Source organism: Odocoileus virginianus, chromosome 33 (genome assembly GCF_023699985.2).
Source record: "Odocoileus virginianus isolate 20LAN1187 ecotype Illinois chromosome 33, Ovbor_1.2, whole genome shotgun sequence".
Lineage (NCBI taxonomy): Eukaryota > Metazoa > Chordata > Mammalia > Artiodactyla > Cervidae > Odocoileus > Odocoileus virginianus.
In genome coordinates this window covers 33,476,108-33,499,863 of record NC_069706.1, presented here as the reverse complement: position 1 = coordinate 33,499,863, position 23,756 = coordinate 33,476,108, and the positions used below count along the sequence as shown (strand labels likewise).

The 23,756-nt window shown below is 49.5% G+C and overlaps 1 protein-coding gene across 8 annotated transcripts in view; it reads left to right on the top strand.

The window, feature by feature from the left end:
* The window catches only part of CUX1 (cut like homeobox 1), a 348,366-nt gene that overhangs the window by 175,168 nt on the left and 149,442 nt on the right, over positions 1 to 23,756 (top strand). For all 8 annotated transcript variants that reach the window (XM_070460260.1, XM_070460259.1, XM_070460255.1 and 5 more), the window contains exon 4: positions 14,662 to 14,740. In XM_070460260.1, coding sequence (XP_070316361.1) covers positions 14,662 to 14,740 — 79 coding nt within the window. The remainder of the gene's footprint in view (positions 1 to 14,661; positions 14,741 to 23,756) is intronic.

Below are 23,756 nucleotides of genomic sequence, written 5' to 3'. Positions count from 1 at the left end.
AGCCAGTTGAGGGGGGTGTTTATTCTCAGCTGAAATCCCCTCCTGCTCACCTTCTAGTTCACCAAGTCCTGTGTTTGAGGTTCTGCCCCAGGTTCCTAGTGACCCACAAGAAAAATAAGGCAGCCTCCCCACTTGGAGCACATCAAAGACACCTGCCGGTTGGTGGCCCAGGGTCCCCAACAGGTGAGTGCAGGGCGGGCTGGGCACCCGAGGACAGGACCAGCTGTGCTGGAGGTCAGCAAAAGCTGCTGTCCTGGCTCGTTTCCAGAGGCGCGTCCTTCTCGGCCAGCACGGCCATCCTCAGGCTCTGGGCTTCTCTACGTGCTTGGTAGTGGGGTGACTGTGGTGGCAACAGCCATAGTCATGGCAGGGGGACGATGACGGTGTGTTTTAACTCTCTTCTGCTGACACCGACGGCCTAGTGGCTGCGGCTTCTTCCTGTAGGCCCGCTCCATGATGGCTCAATTAGGGGAGCAGTAGGACTGCGGTTCAATATTCAGGCCAGCTTCCTAATTGAAAACACATTTTCTCCTGTGAAGCTGCAGCTGGTTTGGTTCTGCTCATGCAGAAAAGGATATAACCTTGCATAACATAGGAAATGAACGGTTGAGAGAGAAGCCAAATTCAATTTCAGTCAGATACGTTGAGGCTAAGCCCGTGATCTATGGAAGCCAGGGAGCGCGCCGAGTGCACGTGGAGGGGGCGCGCTCAGCAGCCCATTCATCACGGCTGCCCGCCCGGCGCTCGCTGCCACGCTGCCCGTGCCATCGCGCCCGCCGCGCCTGGGCCAGGGCTGGACTGCCGCCAAGCGCTCCAGAAGTTAACCTCTTAAAGACCCGGAGCTGCTTTCTGTTGAATAAATGTAATTTTGTGGTCAGAAATAAATGCTTGTGATGGAGCTGGAGCTTTGAAAACAACAGCCCACCAAAGCTATTACAAATTGCTGCACGCTGGGGAAGTCAACAGCATACATCAAGATTCCGAGGGTACGGCAAATTGATTTCGGCCCAGAGCTCTGCAGCTATTCAATAAAAGTCCTATTAAGCCATTGTATGTAATGAACAATCCAGAGCAAATCTAATGTTTTCAGCAGATAATTATTTTTAACATCCTCTCAGTAACCATCGGCAGAGTTTGTGGATGTTTACAGCGCGCACACGCTTGCAACAGGCCCTCCCCAGCCTACTTTGGCTTCTGCCGGAGGACCCGAGTCAGGCACCGTTGGACGTAGGGCTCCCTGAGGGTGCAGCAGCAGACCCTGCCACGGAACAAGATCACAGAGGGCTCCGGGCTGGCCTCCCAGGGCCTTGGCACACAGTAGGTGCCTGGGAAATGTTTGCTGAAATGAAGTTGAAATGCAGAAAAAGGGAGCTCAAAGAACTCTAGAACAAATTAGTAAAGCGATAACATTGGCAAAGTTGACTCAGAGCCCGAGGCTCTAGCGATCAGAGTCACAGGTGTGGAGTTCAAGGTCCCACATGACAGAGGGACTAGTACCGGTGCCCACAGGTGCCCCAGGCTCGCCCGTTGTGCTGCTCTGCTCCCTGACCGCTGCAGAAACAAGGCCTGTGCCAGGGGACCTGTGCTGGTGGGGCCACCAAAGGGATCAGCTGGGGCCACCTGCGCTCCTTGGGGACAGGTCTGCCTGTTCATTCTTTCCTTCAGTAAACAGTTACTGAACATCTACTGTGTGCCAGATTAGACCTGAACTAGACCAGTATGTGGCTTTAGGTAGTTACCTCAGATGCGCCTTTCCTGGAGCTTAACAGCTGAGCAAGATCTGTACCCCCACATGGCACAGTGCTTGGCATGTGGCAGGCACTCAGGACACGATGGATGAATGGGGACGGATGGATGGATGAAGGGATGGGCATGGGCATGTAGATGGATGGCTAGGTGGGTGGATGGGTGGATGGATGAATGGATGGATAGATGGAGAGTTAACACCCTTGGTGTGTAAATCAAAAGCATTCTCTATTGATTGAAAAAAGGCTCAATTCTGTGTGTTCACAGTCCCAGCCCCATTCAGGATACCAGCAGGCAGTTGTGATATGAAGGTAGAAGCCCTGGACCTAGAATTATAAGGCCTAGGTTTGAGGTCTGACTTGTCAGTGACCTTGACCTTCATGAAGTCAGTTCATCTCTCTCTTAGTGCCTGTTTTCTCACATAATAAATGTGAAGAAGTGAGGAGAGGTGATTTGAATGAAGATTAGAAGTAGTATTTTTCTGTGAGAGTAGACTGACTCTAATAGTTTTTTTTTCCCTGAACTAAACTTATCCAGCTTGTAATATTTAGCTGGATAGTATTTATTTGAATACTGTGGAATTTAAATTATTAGGGTATTTTATTTTCCACAGATCTCCCTTCCCTTGGAAAAACTCAGTCTGGATGTTAATTGGGTTTTACTAAATGCTCCATCAATTTAATGCAGTAATTCCTTAAATGAAACTGACACCAAGGACCAGATGGTCAAAAGAAGGACTGTGAGCGTATGTGCGTGACGCAGGAGGGTTGGTGAGGAGCACCGGGACACCGATCATAGCCGAGGGCCAGAGAGGCTCTGTTGCCCAGAAGTGGAGTAGTCCACATCCCAAGCCTTTCAGACCCTACCACCGCTCTCTTTGCTGGTAATTATTTGCACAGCATTTTGCTTCTACAAATCACCATTTCCATGATCTCATGAAGCCTTCCCCCACCCCAACCTGTTCTGGGGACATTATTGCCAACCAGAGTGGCTGGGTGGAAGGGCAGGAGAGAGTGTGAGGAACAGACGGAGTGCTCTAGGGGGAGGTCTGTGCCCCCTGGTTCCAAGCTTTTGGCTCTCCTCACCTCTCGCCATCTCCTGGTCCCATCCCGGAATCTGTGGCTCCCTCGTGCCCAGCCAGACGTCACCCTCCTGTCACTCCATCCTCAGCACCTCCAGCGAGGGTCCCAGGCTGAAGGAGCCCACCCTCGAGTGATGTCCAGTCCCTCACATGTCAGCCCCCTCCAGGCAAGCTTCAAAGCTGCCCTCGCTCTGTGAACCAGCAGTTCTAGGGGTGCTGGGCACATGCACTGCTCCTCCTTGCTGCCCCCGGCTTCTCTCCTGTGTGACACCCTGCCCGCCCACTGCACCCCCCATGCCCCTGCCTCTCTGGTGCCTCCTCTCTGGGGACACAGCTGAGAGTAGTAGAGAAAACCAAACAGACACATCCCAGATTTTGAAAGGAGACAGCTGATTTGAGTCCTGACGTCATCTTTTACCTGGATGACCTTAAATGAGTCATTTTAGCTTCTCTGTGCCTCATCCGTATAACGGAAAATCTGCACTACGTAGCAGAGATGTAGCAGAGACGTGTATGTGTGTGTATTTAAAGATCATGGTGTCAAAGCAGGGCTGATGAAGAGGAAGCTCTGGTTATCGATCACAGACTCCTCCGGTTCCTTCAACCTCTTAAATCCCCCTGGAATGAGCCCCGGCCTTCCAAGGCTCTCATGCACACCTGCCCATCCCTGCTCAGGTGATCCTCTTCCTTCCCATCCAGAGCAACCCTATCACCTCCTGATTGACAGCCTCTGGGACTCCCAGAACCTTTCAGCATGAGGCTATGGCCCCAGACTTCGCCCCTAGGCTGCCCCCTCCCCACCTCACACCCCCAACCACCCCCCCCCCCACACACACACACAAGCTCTGATCCAGGCGTAGCAGATCCTGCACTTGTGAGCAGGCCACATTGTGTTTACAGGGGTTCCCCCTGACTGGAAGCCCTGCCCCTCCCATCACATAGGAAGCTGCCCTGAAGTGTGCACAACATGAGATGCAAAACAGTATCTATAACACCCTCCTGTGTGTGTGTGTTTTAAGGAAGACAGTATGTGTACACAGATGCTTATAAGTGCATAAAATATTTCTGGAAAGATATTCAAGTGAATCTTTGCCTCCAGGCCAGGCATCTGGGTGACAGGTAGATGAGGATGGGAAGGAAACCTACTTTCCACGATATGTTTATACTTTTTGTTTTTGTCTCTCTTTTCTTTTTTTACAATTAAATGGTTTTTAGTGTATTCACAAACTTGGGCAGCCATCACCAAAATCCAGTTATGGAACATTTTCATCATTTCAGAAAGAAAGCTCATACCCATTAGCAGTCACTCCCCATTCACCCCACTCCCAGTCCCTGGCAACCACTAATTACTTACTCTCTGTCTCTAGATTTAACCATTCTCAGCATTGCATGTAAATGAAATCATTCAACATGTGGTCTTTTGTGACTGGCTTCCTTCACTTAGCATGTTTTCAAGATTCCTCCGTGCTAGAGCCTGTATCAATACGTCATTCCTTTTTATGGCTGTGTGATATTCTGTTCTGTGACTGTGTCACATTTTATCTGTTCATTATCAGTTGATAGCCGGTGGGGTATTTTCTACCCTTTGGCTATTTTGAATAATGCTGCTAAGAACATTCATATACAAGTTTCTTCAGAGAGAAGCATTTTCATCTTTCTTGGGTATATACCTAGGAATGGAATAAGTGCAAAATATATTAATAGTAACTCTATGTTCAATGTTTTGAGGAGCAGCCAGGCTGTTTTCCTGTGTATGTCATTTTATATTTCTACCAGCCCTGTGTGAGGATTCCAGCTTCTCTACATCCTCTCTAACGCTTACTATCTTTTTTATTACAGTCATCCTAGTAGGTGTGAAGTGGTATCTCACTGTGGTCTTGGTTTGCATTCCTGATAACTATTGATGTTGAGTATCTTTTCATGTGCTTATTGGATGTTTGTATATCTTCTTTAGAGAAATGTATATTTAGATCCTTTGTCCATTTTTAAATTCAGTAATTTATCTGTTACTATTGAGTTGTAAGAGGTCTTTATGTATACTGGATACTAATCCTTTATTAGATACATGATTTGCAAAAACTTTCTCCCATTATGTTGGGTTGTATTTTCATTTTCTTGATAGTGTCCTTTGAAGCACAGAAGGTTTAAATTGTAAAACTCAATTTATCCATTTTTCATTTGTTATTTGTGATTTTGGCATCATAACTGAGGTCATGAAGATTTATATCTGTGTTTCCTTTTTAGAGTTTTGTAGTTTTAGCTTTTACATTTTGGCCTTTGATTCACTTTGAGTTAATTTTTCAAACAATGTGAGGTGGAGTCCACCTTTGCTCTTTTGCACATGGGTAACCAGTTATCCCAGTTCTCCTCCTGCTGCTCTTTTACCCTTGCCACAAATCATTTGACCAGGGGTTTGTTACTGGGCTTAGTTCTAGTCTGTTGTTCTGTATATCTGTCCTTAAGCCAGTGCCTCACAGTCTTAGTTAATGCAGCTTTGTAGTAAGTTCTTATAGTAAGTAAGTTGTATCGAGTCCTCCAACTTTGTTTTTCTTTTGGGGTTACTGCATTTGCATATGAATCTCAGGACCAGCTAGTCTTATCCTTCAGTGGAGTCAGCTAGGATTTTGATGGGGATTGCATTGTGCCTGCAGACCGATTTGGAACTTTTGCCATCTTAACAATAAATTAAACCTCCCAAACCATATTTCTTAATTTCACTTCCAGATTGTTTACAGCTACTGTATAGAAAGACAACTGATTCCTATGTTGATTTTGTGCAACCTTGCTGAACACCATATATATTTTTATACTTAAAATGAATTCTGTTTACTATATACGTATTATTTGTTCACAAAATAGTGTTTTAAGTGTCTCAGGTAGACATTCACCCTTGGAGAAGCCTCTCCTCTAGCCCTGCTGTGGCTTCCCTGTGGAGGGTGGGGAGACGGCCCCCTCCACCCTGTGTCCTCTGAGAGTGGACAAGGAGGCTGTGGCCACAGAGGATAGGCTGGCACATGTCCTGGCACATTTTAGCCACTCCTTAAATGATTTTATTGACAAAGTGAAGGAATGAATGAACTAGTAAGACAGGCGTCAGCACATCCCACCTCGGAAGTGCTCTGCTGTTTACGAAGGTTTTCCTGCTGTTAAGCTGTGATCTGCCTTTCTGTAACTTCTACCTGTTGTTTTTGGTTTCTTGCTCCAGGGAGAGACGAGATAGCTAATCCTTCTTCCTCACAACAGCTCTTCAGATACACGTTGATGGCTGGAATGTCAGATGTACATGAGAGGGCTTTGTAAACTGTACAGGAAGACCGACATGCTTGTTGCTCTTTTATCATCTTTACTGTGTTCTTGCTATCCTCCGCCACGGGTCTTCTCTGTGCCCCCCACCTCACCCCCACCCACTCTTCATGGCACTGTCTTCTGGAATTCTCCAGTCTGTTACTCCTGGGAACTTTGGGGTTGGAGGGGTAGTTAAGGACTGTGTCATCAGTTTATGTAAGATGTACTTTCATGTCATGACCCAGGTCTGCACTGCATTGCCTTTATAACCAGACCTGCCCTCTGGGGTTTGGGCCCCCTGCTCTGAGCAGGGTAGGGATTTCCAACAAGTCCTGTTCAGTTGTCTGCAACAGGGAGTACCGCCAGCATGATTCTTCCTTACTGCCCTCTGGGTCTGGGTGCTGGGAGTCGTGAAGGAACGTGACCTTGAGCGACAAAGCTGCTGGTGGCAGCTGGGCTCCCACTCCTGTTTCCAGCCTCTCATCTCTCCACATCGCTCCAGAGATGGCCGGAGGGCATCTCCTCCAGGGTCCTCTCATCTTTTTCGGCTATAGCAGGATTGGTACTTGCCAAGAATTAAGTAGATGTATACTTAGAGGAGAATTCCTGGGCTCTCAGCTAATGCAATCTTCTCTCAGAAAGTATGTTCCTCTTACGTGGCTGGGTTCAGTTAAAATTAGAGCTGGGAAGCTGTGGCTTCATCCGCATCTGTTTTGGACAGAACCTTGGTCATTCTCCGTTGCCTTCTGGAATTCCACGTGGCTCTTCACATCGTGTTTTGTTCTGGAAAGAATTCTGCAGCCAGACGTAGAGACAGCACTATTCTTTTGTATCCCTGAAGCTCTTCTGGAGCCTCACTGGCCCATGGTCCAGCAACGCACATCGATTTGAAAATTGCATTAATGGTCTGTGTTTATTTCTAAGTCATTAGTTTGTACGCTCCCAGGGTGTAGCTAGCAGATTGTTCCTGAGTGTGCTATTGCCACCATGGTGCCTTAAATGTTGTTTAAGTGTCTCTGTCCTTGAGCCTTTCTGGCTTTCTGCTGGGCTGGATGGCAGTGGGGGCCAGCCTGTGCTGTAGTGGGAAGAGTGCAGATTCGGGCTTGTTCAGGAAGACGTGGATCTTTACTCAGCTTCTGCATGCTCTGGACCATTCCAGATACTCACAGTTCATTTCACAACCACTCAGCAATGCACTAAATAGATGAAGAGACCCAGGTGTAAATTAAGTAACCCGCCCCCAGATCCTCCAGCCATCAGCACCCAAGTCTGCATTCCTTCAAAGCATACATTCTTTCCCGCCCGCACCCCCCCAGCCACGTGGCCCCCAGTCCAAGTGCTGAGCTGGGTGTCATCATATCGGAGTAGGGGTGTTGCTTAGGGGCTTGGTTCTGAGCAATTTGGTCAGTTTCTGCATCTGAGAAATGGCACTGCCCATATGGCAGCCCCCATCACCATTCACAGCACAAGAGTTCTTCTCCCCATTTTGCAGACATAGACCCTGAGGCACAGAGAGGCTGATTTAGGGGCTACAGCTCAGCCTTGTTTTTCTGGCACTGTACCATCTCCTGGCCCCAGGTGCCTCCGGCCTGCCTACCACCTGTGCCTGGCAAGTTTGAGCAACACCCTGAAAGGATGACCCATTTCCACTTCAAAATACACCACACTCGGCAGTCATCAAAGCCCGTCATTCTGTTTCGTATCTTTTTGGTGATCCCTGGGCCCTCGCACCAAGTCCACGCTGTTGTCCATCTGCGCTTCACAGCTGGCATGACAAGGCACTCTTGTGTGTGGCCATGGGGGTAGCCCAGCTGAGCTATGTCCAGCATCCACAGCAGCCCGTTCAGAGTACCCAGTGAATAGCATCCTTTTCACTGTGAGTGGAGTGTGCAGCAGTCATGGCCCTGGGACTCAGGCCACCCCGGCAGAGATGCTGGACTCACCAGCCCACAAGCAGAGCGTAACAGCAGCCACCAAGGCTCCAAGCCTCCCAAGCACTCGGCCCACTTGCTGGCAATGTGCACGCATTTTTAAAAAATATTTACAAAAAGCCTGTGAAGAGGTCTTATTTGCTCCCTTTTAGAGATGACTTACCCTGACTGGTTCCTCTCCACTCACAAAGCCCCCCTCTGCTCTGCCCTCCACTGACACCTCCTCCCCAGGGTCCTCTAGTTCTGACTAGGGCAGTTGGCTCCCCTAAACCAGACCAGAGATTGGCTGTCATGACACTGCATTTCTTCTTGTTCAGTCACTCAGTTGTGACTGACTCTTTTCAGCCCAATAAACTGCAGCGCAACAGTCTTCCCTGGCCTTCACCATCTCCCAGAGTTTGTTCAAACTCATGTCCATTGAGTCGGTGATGCCATCCAACCATCTCATTCTCTGTCGTCCCCTTCTCCTCCTGCCTTCATGTTTTCCCAGCTTCAGGGTCTTTTCCAGTGATTCAGCTCTTCACATCAGGTGGCCAAAGTATTGGAGCTTCAGCTTCAGCATCAATCCTTCCAACAAATATTCCAGGTTGATTTCCTTTAGGATGGACTGGTTTGATCTCCTTGCAGCCCAAGGGACTCTCAAGGGTCTTCTCCAGAACCACACTACTTAGACTAAAGTGCAGTGGATAGGATGAACCTTCTCAAAGCTCTCAACTGTAGAAAACTACTTTCTCTACCCTGATCTTCCAAGGTCCTTGATGTTATAAAAGTCACCAGTGAGCCTCGAGGCCTCTCGACTTGTGCAGACTTCTCAGCCTGGAATCTACCCTTGTTCATGCACAGACATACCCCAGGAGGCCTCCCTTGTTAGTCAAGACCTGGGGGCTGGCGGGGGCTTGGCGGGGGGCAGGGGGGGGGGGTGGAGGTCAAGAGAGGAAGGTGCTGCTGACCTGCCCTGGGACAGACCATAGGTTGGGGAGAGGATGCTTCCAGATGTGAGGCATCCTTGCTCAGTGTGGGAAGTGGGCAGAAAGAGACTCACCATGAGCTCAGGTGGTACAAGGACCAGCACAGCTGCAGTGTGCAGGCTTCTCACTGCAGCGACTTTTGCTGCCGAGCACGAGCTTTAGGGCTCTTGGGCTCAGTAGCTGTGGCCACAGGCTTAGTTGCTGGAGGCATGTGGGATATGCCCGGACCACAGATGGAACCTGTGTCCCCTGCATTGACAGGCAGACTCTTAACCACTGGACACTGGACCACCAGGGAACTCCCACATGTTGTCTTTATTCAGAGATCGCAGTGCAAGAAGTGGCTCCTCTGAGGTTGTGCTATTCTCACGGCAGAGAGCGAGCAGGGAGAGCTGAACCATACACTCACTCTTAGGTCTTACACGCAGACAAAGCATGTGGCATCACCACTTATGTCCCACGTGGCCCAGTCTGCCACCTGTGAGCCAGAAAGCCCCCACAAGTCATGTGGCCGTGGGCAGAGACAGGCGATGCCCTCACAGGGAGGGCAGATGGTGGGGGTAACAGTAGCTCACACCCTACAGGACGCCCCACGTCCCACAGTGCAGCTCTGCTAGCTCCCAAAATGTTGGGTGTTCGCTCACCCCTTCTAAATCTCGGGAGTCTCCCTGTTAATTTCCAGTAACAGCCTCTAGCCCTGGCCTCTGAGTTCTCATTCTGCTGGAAGCAAATATTAATTGAGATTTGAAATAAAACCCCTTTTTGTAGACCTTTATCTTGAATGTTAATCCTTATTACAGAAAAGCCCAACTCAACATTATAAAAGTGATGTTGAAAGGATAACTGTTGGATCCAGGAAACTCTTGGTAGAATCACAGGGTGGGCGTCTGGGTGGGGTGGGGATGAGAAGTTCAGCGTAAGAGGCCTGCCAGAGACTGCAGAGATGTGTGATGGGAAAGGATGCTCCCCTGCGCTGGCTCCAGCCAGGTGCCTATCATCAGAAAAGCAGGTTACCCACCTGCTGACGAGTCACAGCACTCTCTACATAGTAAGCGTTTTCATAGACATCATGCTGTACCCCTTCATGATTTGCTCACTTCTGTAAATAAAACAGTTGACCAATGTAGGTAAATATTTATTCACACAATAAATATGTATTCAGCACCTACTATGCGCTTGCCGTCGGGAGGAAAGCCTAGCACCGGCTCTCAGGGAATCCCGGGTCTCCCGACGGAGCCTCATCTGCAGCCCTGGACCTTTGGGACAATCCCATGTGGTGATGGGAGTGGCCGGCAGCCCGGAGACAGATCAGCTGAGCCTGGAGGATCAGAGGAACATTCCAAGGAGGCGCCTTCCAGGCTGCGGGGAAACTGCTCACGTATTGAGGGAATAGGGAGTGACCGGGTGTGGCTGGAGTGCGAGGCGAGGCGGGTCCCCAGAGCAGAACAGGTTTTACCCGGAGCCTGAGCACCGCCAGAGCCTCTCCAGATCTGTCCGAGCTCCGCCAACAGCAGCCGCTCTGTCCCCTGCTGCTCCTCGCTGTGGCCCTGCGGGCGTGTGGGCGGTAGACAGAGTCTCTTCCTCGGGCTAGCTTTGCACATTAAGTAGCCAGAATGTCTAACCCAGGACCTGTCATCCAATCCGTGCCTAAGACCTCACCACAGACCTCTTCTCATTCACAAACCTCTTACCCCTTGTGCCAAGGGGCTGCCACACCGAGTTCTGGCTCAAAGGTAGGCGCTGAGGGCGTGAGGATGAAGATGACGCCGTCTCTTCCTCTCTCACAACATGATAAGGGGGACAGACAGGGCCCCACTTCCCTGCACCAGGCACTGAGCACTTCATCCCCCTGGGCTCCCCCACCCGCCCAACCCTGGTTGGTGGGACTGGCACACAAGGCCGGCCAGCCTGGCTCCAGGGGAACCCGGCACAGGCATCCTGGGGCCAGTGGAGCCTGCACTGAATCTGGCAACACAGCCAGATCTTCGGGGGGCAGAGATGGCAACAAGGGGTGCTCAAGGAAGAGAAAACACGGGAGAGCCCACCCCAGAGAAGCTGGAGCTGGGTGAGGGGAGGACAGACCCACACTCCGAGCCCAAGCCCGTGGCAGGAGTCAGAAGAGTGAGTGAGCAGAGGAAGTCTCAAAATTGCCAGCATCAACAAATCCTTCCAGGTTTGGAAACCTTGGAAGAAGGCTTGGGGGACTTCATCAAGGAGAAACTCACCCACACATGGCGCTCTCGCCACCTCTCTCAAGAATCCTCAGCCCAGTTGCCTAATGTGTTAAGAAAGCTCAGCGGCCTGGCCTCGTTCTCGCAGGACTGGGTTGAGTGTCCTTACATCTGTGCAGACAGAGCACAAAGATGCCACAGGCGCGCAGTTCCTGTGCTGATTTGCCAGGGCTGCCGGAGCCAAGCACCGCAGGCTGAGCGTCCTCCACAGCAGGCCCGTGCCGCTCACAGCCTGGAGGCCGGAGGCCGAGGCCAGGGTGTCGGCAGGGCGGGCTTCTTCTGAGGGCCGTGAGCGAGGGTCTATTCCAGGCCCCTCCCCTGGCTCCTGGTGATTTGCTGACCATCTCTGGTTTGTAGGTGCCTCACCCACATCCCTGGCTGCCTGCTCAGGTGAGCTTCTCCTGTGTGCATGACTGTCTCTGTGTCCAGATGGCCCTTGTTTATAAAGACAGGGTCATGTTGGATTAGGGCCCATCCTAATGACCTCACCTTAACTCGGTCATCTGCAAAGACCCTATCCCCAAATAAAGCCACGTCCATGAGTACTGGGGGTCAGGACTCTCAGAAAGGGATACGGTGCAATCCATAAGAGTCCCAAGTGTGTCGTGTAAGGCACCTACCCCTCCCCCACATCCCCACCAACAACCCAGACAGGAGAGAGAGGACAGTGTTCAGGATCCTTCCACATCCCATCCTCTGCGCCCAGTAGAGGCAGCCACCTTTGTGGGTTCAGGTCGAATTCCTGGGAAGCAGGGGGGTCCTCTCTAGGCAGATCTGGAGCCGAGCAGAGAAGCGTCTGTGGGTGTCGAGAGGCGTGGAGAGCAGCCAGGGCCTCTGCCCTGCTTCTGGGGCAGACTCTGATGCCCATGGGCACAGCGCACACGGGAGGTGGCAGAAAGGTCTGGAGCGAAGGGAGAACTTGAGACAGCTGGAAAGGCAGCTCCAAATATCCCCCTTTGCTCAAAACACTGATGTAGGCGGTGGTTAGGAACCGTTGAAATAATACTGCTGAGGCATTCCCCAAATTATATAATAGACATCGAAAAGACTTTATATGTTCATGAAAGCCCAATACAAAATTTTCCATACAGTTTGATTTCAACACATATACACACACACGTTTAAAACAGCTTTATTGGTATATAATTCACATACCATATAATTCACCCATTTAAACCTGGCATTGACTTTTACTACAGTTGTGATCAATCGTGTGACATTTCATCACCCCAAAAAGAAACCCACACCCCTTAGCCGTCATCCTCTGAGTCCCCCGCCCTAGACAACCACTAATCTACTGTCTCTATAGTTTGCCTACATGCCTACCTTTCATTCAAAATTAAAAGGGAACAGCAGACAGAGAAATGACTTCCACTGGTGAATGGCAGAATTATGGGGTTAATTTTCCTCTTTATTTTTTAATATATTTCTAATTATACAATGAATGTGAACTGCTAAGAATCAGAGTTGGGGGGAAGGATTTTATTTTAAAAATAAAGAGAGGAGTACCTTGACATTTTTAAGTGGTCCTTGTGGATTATTTGGAAAACATGCCCGAATCCCAACCCTGTTTTATCAGGGGAGAAAGTGGGTCTGAGTCCTCAACAACTGCCTTCACGTGGGCATTTTGCAGCACGACTTGGTAGAAGTTGGAAGTGTATACACTGTGCTTTTTTTTCTACTGCCTTGGATTTCCCGAGACCTGCCCTGCTCCCCCTCCCACAAACCTTGTGTCCCCCTCCCCAGGGTCTTCCCGTCTTAAATCAGGTGACCTCTGTCAGCCCTTAACAAATTGTTGGTTGGCTCAGGTGAGAGGCCCTATAATTACACCACATCCTTTTGCCTCTTTAATAACGTTGGAGACAGAGTATAATTCTGTGAGGGGACAGAGGAATATATAATTTAGTGTCCTTTTCCTGAGCCAGCGTGAACTCCATGCGTGTAGCATCTTGCACGCTTCAGGGGTAAAAAGTGATCTGTTGTCTGAGTGAACGTGTTTGGGGAGCAAAATACGTACTGAGTTCAGCCAGCCACTGAAGCCTCTCTGGATGTGTGTCCGGCATGCTGGGGACACGTCACCTTTCTCTGATGAATAGATTTTTCACTGGAGGGAAACCAACTCAGCTGGGTTGGTTCGTGAGACACACTGATCCTGGCCACTGAGGCAGGAATTCACCGTCGCCTAAGCTCGAAACGCAGACTCCGTCCTTAACACTCCTGGATCCTCCTGAGTCTCGCATCAGCTCAGCTGGACCTGGGCTCTCTGGTCGGCCTCTTTCCCACGGTCCCCTCTGCTGCTGCCCGGCAGAGCACCTGCCCTGCACCGGGGCAGAGGCAGCAACCTGGTGGGAAAGGTCACCTCCTTCCTGCCCCTCCTGGCCTCCTTCCGCTGTGACTCAGGTCCAGACAGTGCACCGACCCCCTCACCTGGCCAGTCTCACACCCGTGTATCCGTGCGCCCCGCCTCCAGCAGCCCCACATTCCCTGGGGTGTTAGAACCCCATTCAAGTTTCATCTGGATTCTATGGACAGAACACAGGTGGACACGTGAGTGTCCTACAAGTAGAACATGTAACCATGTGTGTGTGTGTTTCTAGGAGGAGGGTCTCTGATTTTCAGAAAATTCTTCAAGAGGACCTAAGGGCCCGCAGGTTTCAGAACCTTGGTGTTTGAATGTGCTCCTCCCCTTTTGTGTCACCTCTCCACCTGGTGAGCTGCTCTTGAGGACCCTGCTCAGATGTCACCTGCTTTCTTGCTCGACACCTGTCCCCTTCTTAGTGTCCCCAGGACTCTGCTTACCGAGCACTTTCCTGGTTGGAATTCATTTATTTGGCTGTGCTAGGTCTTAACTGCAGCACACATGATCTTCAGTTGTGGTATGTGGAATCTAGTTCCCTAATCAGGGTTCGAACCCAGGTTCTCTGCATTGGAATCATGGAGTTTTAGCCTCTGAACCACCGGGGAAGTCCCCTAGCCGAGATTTCACTACTCATTTACATACCTGTTCCCCAACTGGACCACGAGCCCCTGAAGCTGAGAGCTGTAGGGACAGCTCTGCCCCGCCTCCGTGCAGAGTCTGGCATGTGTCAGCTCTTAGTCTATACTGGTGGAAGAATAGTCTACACTGGTGGAAGAAAGAAAGAGAACGTGTTCTCTTGGAGAGCCCCAACCTTGTTGGGCAATGGGACTGCCCTGCCTCGTTCCCCTTCAATGGGCTAGCTAGCGCCCGTGGATTTTCTCCCTCTTGTGTGTTTGTAGACGTTTACACTAAGAGGTTGAAGGCCCAGCTGTCCAGCATTTCCATGAAGAAATCAGACTCCCATTTGCCGTGGGAATTCACTAGACAAGCAATGATTATTAAATCACCTCTTGACAAATTTTGAGCTCTGTGTTCTTTTCTTCCTCCCGTTTCCTTTCAGATTGATGCACTGAGTAAAAGAAGCAAAGAAGCTGAGGCAGCCTTCTTGAATGTCTACAAGAGATTGATTGATGTTCCAGGTAAGCCCAGCACTTGCAGCCCATCTATGGGCATTGTGTCTGGTGAGTCAGTGGGTTTCTGATGGAGCTGCCACGTTTAGCTTTGGTTTAAAATGCTGCACGTCTCACAGAGAAGAAATAGAACCTGTGTGTGCACTATGCAGATGCCCTGGATGTTCACGGTTCTGGGCTGACCAATTCCACGTTCAGGAATGGCTTCAATAGGGCACCTGGCATGCCTCGCTCCTCTCCCAGGTCATCCAGGGAATCAGTGACCTCTGGCCAAGTCTTTCACTTCATATCAAAGGGCGGGTGGTAACCCATTTAACTACAATGTGTAGGAGATGTTTCTTCTTTTGAAGGCAATAAAGAGCTACAATTTTAATAATGCTTGCTACTGCATTCAGAGAAATAATGGCTCCTCATTCCTTATTTTAGAAAAGCAAGATGGAATTTAGAGCCCCCACTGGTCCCATCAACCCTCTGTCCCCAGGTGGTACACTCATCCGTGGCGAGGTGATAGATACAACCACACGGGTCCCAACTCAGTCCTGAAAAGACTTAGATCAGAAAATGAGCCATTTGAATGCCATTCTCTGCTGACCAAGGAAACCAAATAACCACCACCCTCCCCACCCTGCCCACTAGAGCTGCAAGCTTGCCCTCATTAGGAATCCTGTGTGCATCACCAACACAGCTAGAACTGCCTTAACAAAGCAAAGCAGACAAGTCTCCTTTGTATCTGTATTGTATTCTCATTCAAGTCCCCTGAGGGCTTTGTGTCCCCTCTGGAAGCCAGAGGCCACACCAAACTAGGAGCAGGAGAACACACTTAGACACTTGAGATGGGGCGCAGGGAGATCCAGATACCAGGGTCTCGTTATGCATTCTTGACCACATCCCTTGTTCCTCTATGAACCTCAGTTTTCCCATCTGTAAAATGGAATAAGGTGGGGAAACAGCCTAGTAATGGAGAGGGATTGCCTTTGTTCTAACCCTTTTGCTATCTCAGGAGTTTATCCAGCTCTTAGTTCCAAATTCTAGCCTTTCAGCTGTACCCACCTAGGGTTTCCTGAATACTCTGATTGAGGCTCATGTGAAGCCTCTTCCACGGTAAATGAATCGTTTGTGTGCTCTTTCCCAGGCATCAGCAGCTTGATGGACCCGCTTGCGTTTTCTTGTGCCAGTGCTAGTTCTGTGTTAGTGACTTAGTTGAAAGTGAGCCAGCTTATTTTGCCTTTTGCCAGAGACCCAGAGAGCCTGCAGCTCTTGTTTCCTAAATAACCTACACTCTTTTTTTTAAAAAAAGTCCAGCTCATCCCCAGGTCCTTGCTTAGTGAGGTTTCTCCACTGGGAAGCCACTTGAACAAGTCGTTGGGTTTCTTTGTCTGCAGTTATTTTCCATCTTCACTGCCTATTGATAGAAAAGAGACGACTTTTCTCATCAGCACTCCTCTTTGCCTGAGCAGTCCTTCTTCATATACATATATAATTTTTATGGAACTTTGATCATGAGTATATAGTTACATTCTGCTTTTTCCATTTAATGTTATCCCATCATCATTTTCCTTGTACTGGTGATATTCTTCATAATTATCCTTTTTGGCTGGCAGTTTTAATTTCAGGTGGTATGAGCAAATAATGTTTGATGTTTTCTATAGTAATAAGAGTTCATCAGAGTACATTTGCATGCCACGTAGATCACGTTTACCTGCCTCCCAGGTAGTCATTTCTTACAAATGCTGTGGCCTGACACATCTAACAAGTACTTGAAAAGCAGGAATGGAGCTTGGTGCTCTCAACTTGTGTTTTGAAGTCTGCTTGTCCCTCAGATGAAGTAATAGTGTGGCTGGGGCTTACAGGAAGGGCCTGGTCAATAGCAGTGCATTTATTGATGGTCAGTCACATATATGGAGAGAGTCAGAGGGCCTATCTATGGGCTCCAGGCTTCAATTCAGCCAAATTCAGAAACTTACGTGGGGTGTGTCAAGTTCTGATTTCAAGAAACAACTTGGACTTCCCTGGTGATCCAGTGTTTAAGAATCTGCTTGCCAATGCAGGGAACATGGGTTTGATCCCTCTTCCCAGGTTGCACTAGTGGTAAAGAACCTGCTTGCCAGTGCAGAACTTATAAGAGATATGGGTTCAATCCCTGGGTCAGGAAGATCCCCTGGAGGAGGGAATGGCAACCCACTCTGGTGTCTTTGCCTGGGAAAATCCCATGGACAGAGGAGCCTGGCGGGCTATAGTTCATGGGGCCACAAAGAGTAAGACATGACTGAAGTGACTTGGCACCAGGAAGATCCCACATGCCTCGGCAACTAAGCCAGTGCACCACAACTGCTGAGCCTGTGCTCTAGATCACTGCGCTCAGCATCTAGATGGTACTTAACACTCAGGGTTCATCAGACCAGCACATGTACTTCAGAGGCCTTGGGTTATCGTGGCTGGTACTAACGTCCAGAATGTGTTGGGTTAAGTAGCTATCCAGCCAGCATCCCAAGCTCCACACACCCAGCCTCATGCATGGAGCAGGGGACTCCCTCTGCCCCAGCCCTTTCCCTCCCTGAGTGGTGCAGCTCTGTTGTTCAAAAGAAGCATTGGGGTCACCCAGCACCTCCCCCTTCTCAGCTTCCACATCCGAAGTCCCAAGTAGTGTTATTTCTCCTTCCAAAAACCTCCTTTAGTTCAAAGACACTGAGTAAACATTTAAACCGTACTTGTCCTGGTGTGTCCCCTGAGCAGCTGCCACTTTAAGACCTCATCTTTACCTCCCTTCTCACTTGTCACCAGATGTGCCTCATTCCTTCGTCAGTTTTGAGGTTATTATCAGATACTTGTTATCAGAAACATCCTGCTTCTGTGGCCAGTGTATGCTATCTTTCCCCATTGCTGTGCCCCTTGGCTCCATGGAGCAACCCCGCAACCCTGTCAGCACTGAGGATGCTGTCCCCTGGCACGGTGCTGAGCACCAGGGATGGAGCAGGGAGCAGGTGGGACAGACAGCTTCCTGCTCTTGTGGACTCGAGAGTCTTGTGGGAATGTGGGCTTCCAGAAGTCATCACACAGATCATTAGTGAATTTTAGGTGTGAACAGTGCTCTGAAGGCAGAGCCCCCTGGGCAAGAGAGTGTAGATGGGGAAGGATGGGGCAGGGTCAGAGGTGGCAGTGAGCCCCAGGGAGCAGGAGGAGGAGAGGGGTGTGATGAGAGTGGCCACGTACCGTATCGTCCACACCGGGACAGCATCAGTAGTCCAGGGCCCTGCGCGTCGTCGAGCTGAGTCAGGGAATGCCGTGACTCAGGAGGGAGGGGCCCAGGCCGCTGGAGTAGACCAAGGGTTCTGGACTTTGTCTCACAGACAGACCATTGATGGATTTTAAACAGAGAGATGACGTGATCAGATTTGCATAATGAAAAGTCAGCCTGACTGCAGTGTGGAAGCAGATCAGAAAGGGGTCCCAGGTGGTATGGGAAGGAGAGGTGAGGTCACTGGGTTTCCACTAGCGGGGGTGGACTTGGAGAGGAATGGACAGTGGGGGAGAGCTACTCAGATGGCTCTCGCCCAGGACCCAGTTAATGCAGTGTTACTTCATCCTTCTCTAAATGACAATACTGTTTACAAAATTAAAAGGAAGACCAGGGAGAAGTGTGCCAAATTAGCCTCCAGTCACCAATTCTATTATCGGTTCTCATTATTGTTCTGGTTGAATGTGGTCTTTGCCTTTCTTGTCAACATAGTAGTTTTATATTTAGATTCATAAGGTCATAGCTTTACATCATCAGCCTAAATGGCTTCATCTGTGACTCTTATCACACATTTTATATCATCGTTTATATGATCAACGTACAAATAGCTTACTCTTGCAAATATTTAAAATTTTTTATTTTAATAACCTCTGATAGGGATTTATATTAATTTTCTAATGGCCACTCACATGAGGAAAAGAATCATAGCCTCTGCCAGCAGCGTGACTTGGAGAGGACACCCCGGCGAGGCCCCAGGTCGGGGAGTCCTCAGCAGCAGACTCCCTGAGCAGGAGGCCAGCATCCTTATGCGCTGGAATCTCTATTTGTGGGTGAGAGCAGAGGTCAGCGACTGTCAACCACATTGGCCCCAGCAGTGCAAGAAAAAGTTCAAGGCGTGCTGTTCCCAAGTCATACTTACACACTCCCTCTGCCTACATTTCCGGCAGCCACGTGCCAGGCCTGGCACCACCTACCCAAGATGCAAATGCGGCTGAGACGCGGCCCCTGCCCTCCCTTGGGTGGTGCAAGACCGCGGAGCGTCTTGGAGAGAATATCCCACAGTTAAGCCGGTGAAGTTAGGCAGCCTCCTTCCCTCTGGAAGAAGCAGTAAATGTCTCTGCTCTTAAAGTATGACCCTCTCAGATAGCTGGGAAAATTCTAGAATGACCTCCTCTTAAAGGCCCTTGCATAACTGGAATTTTTACTGTGTTCTGAGCAGAGTTACCATGGTATACATAATCTGCCAGGAATTAACCTCCTGTGGGTGACTTCGCTCTTGCTTCTTGATACTTTTTAGATTCTTTACAATGAGCTCGTCTCTATCTCTACAATCGAGTTGGAGGGGGCAGCGTAGGAGCATACATTTATAAAATATTCAACTCTCAGTCTCAGTTGCTGAATAGCCCTTAGTAGCAGGTTAACCAGATAAGAACGTAAGCAGTAGTGGGTGGACTATTTGTCCACACTTAATAACTGGTATAAAACATAACTGTGCCTTTTCAGTCCCACAAACATCTCTGCAAAGGTGTTTTTTTTTCAGAAGTTCCTGGAAAGAAAAGTGTTGGAGAGCTGGGCAGCGGTGCTGCAGAACTTCTTTGCCCTGGGTGCAGTGTCCATTGGCAGAGCCTTTGCTGGTTTTCATCATCTTCTGGGTTCTCTCTGGGCCCCTCCCACCCCAATGCCAACAGAGAGTCATCTCTCAGTCCTTGCTAAGACGTGGTTTAGGTCTTATAGACCCAAAGCCTTCAAACACAAAGGCAGTGCCCAGAAGGGTTGGTTTAAGATTTAAATCTTAGGGAGCCCATGATGAAACGCTTGTGCTCAGGCGTGTCCGACTCTGTGCAACCCCATGGACTTAGCCCACCAGGCCCCTCCGTCCATGGGATTCTCCAGGTGAGAGTACTGCAGTGGGTTGCCGTTTCCTATCATTACCTGTGAGATAAAACACTCACGGACTCAGGAAACTGCTGGCGCTCAGTGCTTCCTAACTGGCCCGGCTCACCTCGTTCCCCTCGGATGACTGGCCTGCGGTCAGAAGTAGAAAGTGTGAGTTTTCAGAAGTCTCGAAAGGGAACCAGCAGAAGGGAGCCCGCTTTGGAGGCTGCTCTGTCTGCAGCACCCACACCAAGATGCCCCTGCTCCTGGGTGCTGCTGCTTCAGGCCGGCGGGAAGTTTCCATCAGGATTTAAGAAAACCGTCTGTGCTGGAGAAGGTCCCCATCGGCCTCACATCTGAGGATCCAGAAGTAAAACAGGACCATCATCCATTCTAAGAGCTGCTTTTTAATTCTTTTCTGTAAGAATAACAGGGCTTCCCCAATGGCTTAGCAGGTAAAGAATCTGCCTGCAACGCAGGAGACAGTGGACACGCAGATTCAATCCTTGGGTCATGAAGATCCCCTGGAGAAGGAAATGGCAACCCATTCCAGTATTCTTGCCTGGAGAATCCTATGGACAGAGGAGCCTGGCGGACTATAATCCCTAGTGTCGCAAAGAGTCAGACACGACTGAGCAACGAATCATGCACATAAGAATAACAGAGTGAGCCGGTCCTTTGTGCCCAACAAGCTGTTTTAAGTGAACACTTGATATCAGTTAAAACCAGGAAGCACTGTTCAGTCTTTTTTCCTTTCTTTTTTCTTCCTGTCTATCCCCTGATGAAGGATGCACAGTAAGACTCCTGGCCAAAAAAAAAAAAAGCAGCGAAGTCTTATGATCTGTTAGAACTACCCCCTTGCTTCTCATACCAGGCTTTTCACCGACATGCATCTTTGTGGCATTTTGAAGGCCATGTGATGTGGCCACTCCAGCCTGCTCCTGGGAGGCTGCTCCAGTCCGGGTCTTCTAGGCTCCCAGGGTTGGCAGCAGCCCACGGGTGCCCAGGTCCCTCCAGAGAGAACTCTAACCTCAGGGCCTGATAGCAGGAGCCCCTTTGTTTTCAGGTTACTTTTCTGAAACATCTCCATTCACACTTGAGACTGAACCACTGGCTCCACGACAGGACAGAAGAGGGACGGGGCCTGGGCCGTGGGGTGAAGCTGTGGGTTGCAGGTGCCCCCAATTCCCCTGCTGGGCTGCAGGACCAGAGCTGGTCCGAAGGAGCCAGGGGCTGGTCAGGCTCTAACCAGTGCTGGGGTGACTGCAGCTGGAAGAGGAGGCCGCCTCTCCACCCTCCTCGACCAGCCTGGAACACACTTGGGGCCCAAGGAGCGGAATGTTTGCAAGCTGAGCAAGTAGCTGCACACGTGCTGAGGAAAGGCCAGCCTGACAAGATGGGCATCTGAGGCGCTTGCCGCCCCATCTTCAGGATTCTCCCTCTGGACTCCTGTCCCCATCCCCCAGCCCAGCAGGAGAACTCACTGGTGGTGACTTGGTGACTTGGCTTGCAGTGGGAGCGGGGGGTGGGGGTGGCGTCTTCCCCGCTCTGCTGTGACTGGGGTGGTCCTGGCACACGCGCTATCTAGACAGCTTCTCATCAGTTGCTCATCAGCATGCTAATTGCTGTATGACTAATTATGCCCTGAATTCCAGTTGATTTTCTTAATGAGACAGCTGGGTTAATTATGTAATCGTATGATTACATTAGCCCAGAGTGCCCTGGTGGAGGGGAACGTCTGCTGCGTTCTGATGTCGTCACAGGGTTGGCGCTCACGGGCCGCATCCCCCTCCCCCCTTCTGCACACAGGTGGACTGGGGTCCAGGGGGTTAGTCTTTGCAGTCCCTCACAACAAAAGCAGCCAGCATCCCGCTGCCATCCTGCACAGACACCCCAGCACCCCACTGCCCCACGGAATCAGAGCCCTGATTCCCAGCCCTTCAGGCCCCCTCCCCAAATGTGGTTGTGGCACCCTCTTCCTCCTCCCAGGACGTACCTGCCCCAGAGCTGTTGGTGTGACAGTGACCAGGGCATCCACACCAGTGTCCCAAAGTCCCTGCAGAACCACGCTGGTTATTCTACATAAGGTCAGAGATGCCCAGACGGGCCCCACCCTTATTCCCAGCATCCCCCTTACAGGTGCTGTTTCACACCTTTCTTCAGCCCTGATCTCCACACACCTCATTTTTCACTGAGAAGACACACATGCTCAGAGGAGGGTGGCGTCTCCCTCCACTGGCCAGCTCTTTATGTGAGAATCCACTGTGCCCACAGAACCCACCTATCCTGTTATGCTCCTCTTCAGACCCTCTCTCCCTCTGTAGGAGTGTGGGTTCCCCAGACTTTCCCTGGGCGACTCTGACTCTGTTAGGCTTGCAGACACCACGTGACCACAGGAGAGCAGCTGGTCCCCCACAGTACTACCTCCCACCAGAAATTAGATGATGTCTCCCCCTCCCCAGGCCCCCACTCCCCGCCACCAGAAAGTAGATGTCATCACCATGCACGCAGTGGCTTTGGCCACAAAGGCAGGGGTCAGCCTGCTCTCCTTTCCCTCTCTCACACCTTAGAGCCAATCTATCAGTGAGTCCTGCTGACCCGGCCTCCAGAATGCACCCCAAATCTGACTGCTCACCCCGTCAGCCACCCCTAATCCAAGCCTCTGTTACTTCTCACCACCTTGACTCCACCTCCTCCGTCCATCCTTTCTACAAAGTCCACAGTCTGAGTGGTCTTTGAGCTACTTTTGTTCATGTCCCCCAACAGTAAAAAAAAAAATTCAAACTTATACCCCCCAATATATACTATTTATTTATGTAAATGATGTACACGTGTCATTACAGCAGTGTATGAAATACGTTGCCAATCATGTGCTAAAAACAGACTTTAAAGGATGTGATGAAGACTCAAAAGGACTTAAAATTTGCATTTTATTAGCAGTACAAAAAAATATTTTGCTCTCAGTAAAAATACATGTATTTTTAGATCAACCTCATTAAATAATTTCACAATTTGTATGGAAATACAAAAAACCTCGAATAGCCAAAGCAATCTTGAGAAAGAAGAATGGAACTGGAGGAATCAACCTGCCTGACTTCAGACTCTAACACAAAGCCACAGTCATCAAGACAGTATGGTACTGGAACAAAGACAGAAATATAGATCAATGGAACAAAATAGAAAGCCCAGAGATAAATCCACGTACCTATGGACACCTTATCTTCGACAAAGGAGGCAAGAATATACAATGGAAAAAAGACAACCTCTTTAACAAGTGGTGCTGGGAAAACTGGTCAACCACTTGTAAAAGAATGAAACTAGAACACTTTCTAACACCATACACAAAAATAAACTCAAAATGGATTAAAGATCTAAATGTAAGACCAGAAACTATAAAACTCCTAGAGGAGAACATAGGCAAAACACTCTCCAACATAAATCACAGCAAAATCCTCTATGACCCACCTCCCAGAATATTGGAAACAAAAGCAAAAATAAACAAATGGGACCTAATGAAACTTAAAAGCTTTTGCACAACAAAGGTAAGTATAAGCAAGGTGAAAAGACAGCCTTCAGAATGGGAGAAAATAATAGCAAATGAAGAAACAGACAAAGGATTAATCTCAAAAATATACAAGCAACTCCTGCAGCTCAATTCCAGAAAAATAAATGACCCAATCAAAAAATGGGCCAAAGATCTAAACAGACATTTCTCCAAAGAAGACATACAGATGGCTAACAAACACATGAAAAGATGCTCAACATCATTCATTATCAGAGAAATGCAAATCAAAACCTCAATGAGGTACCATTACAGGTCAGGCAGAATGGCTGCTATCCAAACGTCTACAAGCAGTAAATGCTGAAGAGGGTGTAGAGAAAAGGGAACCCTCTTACACTGTTGGTGGGAATGCA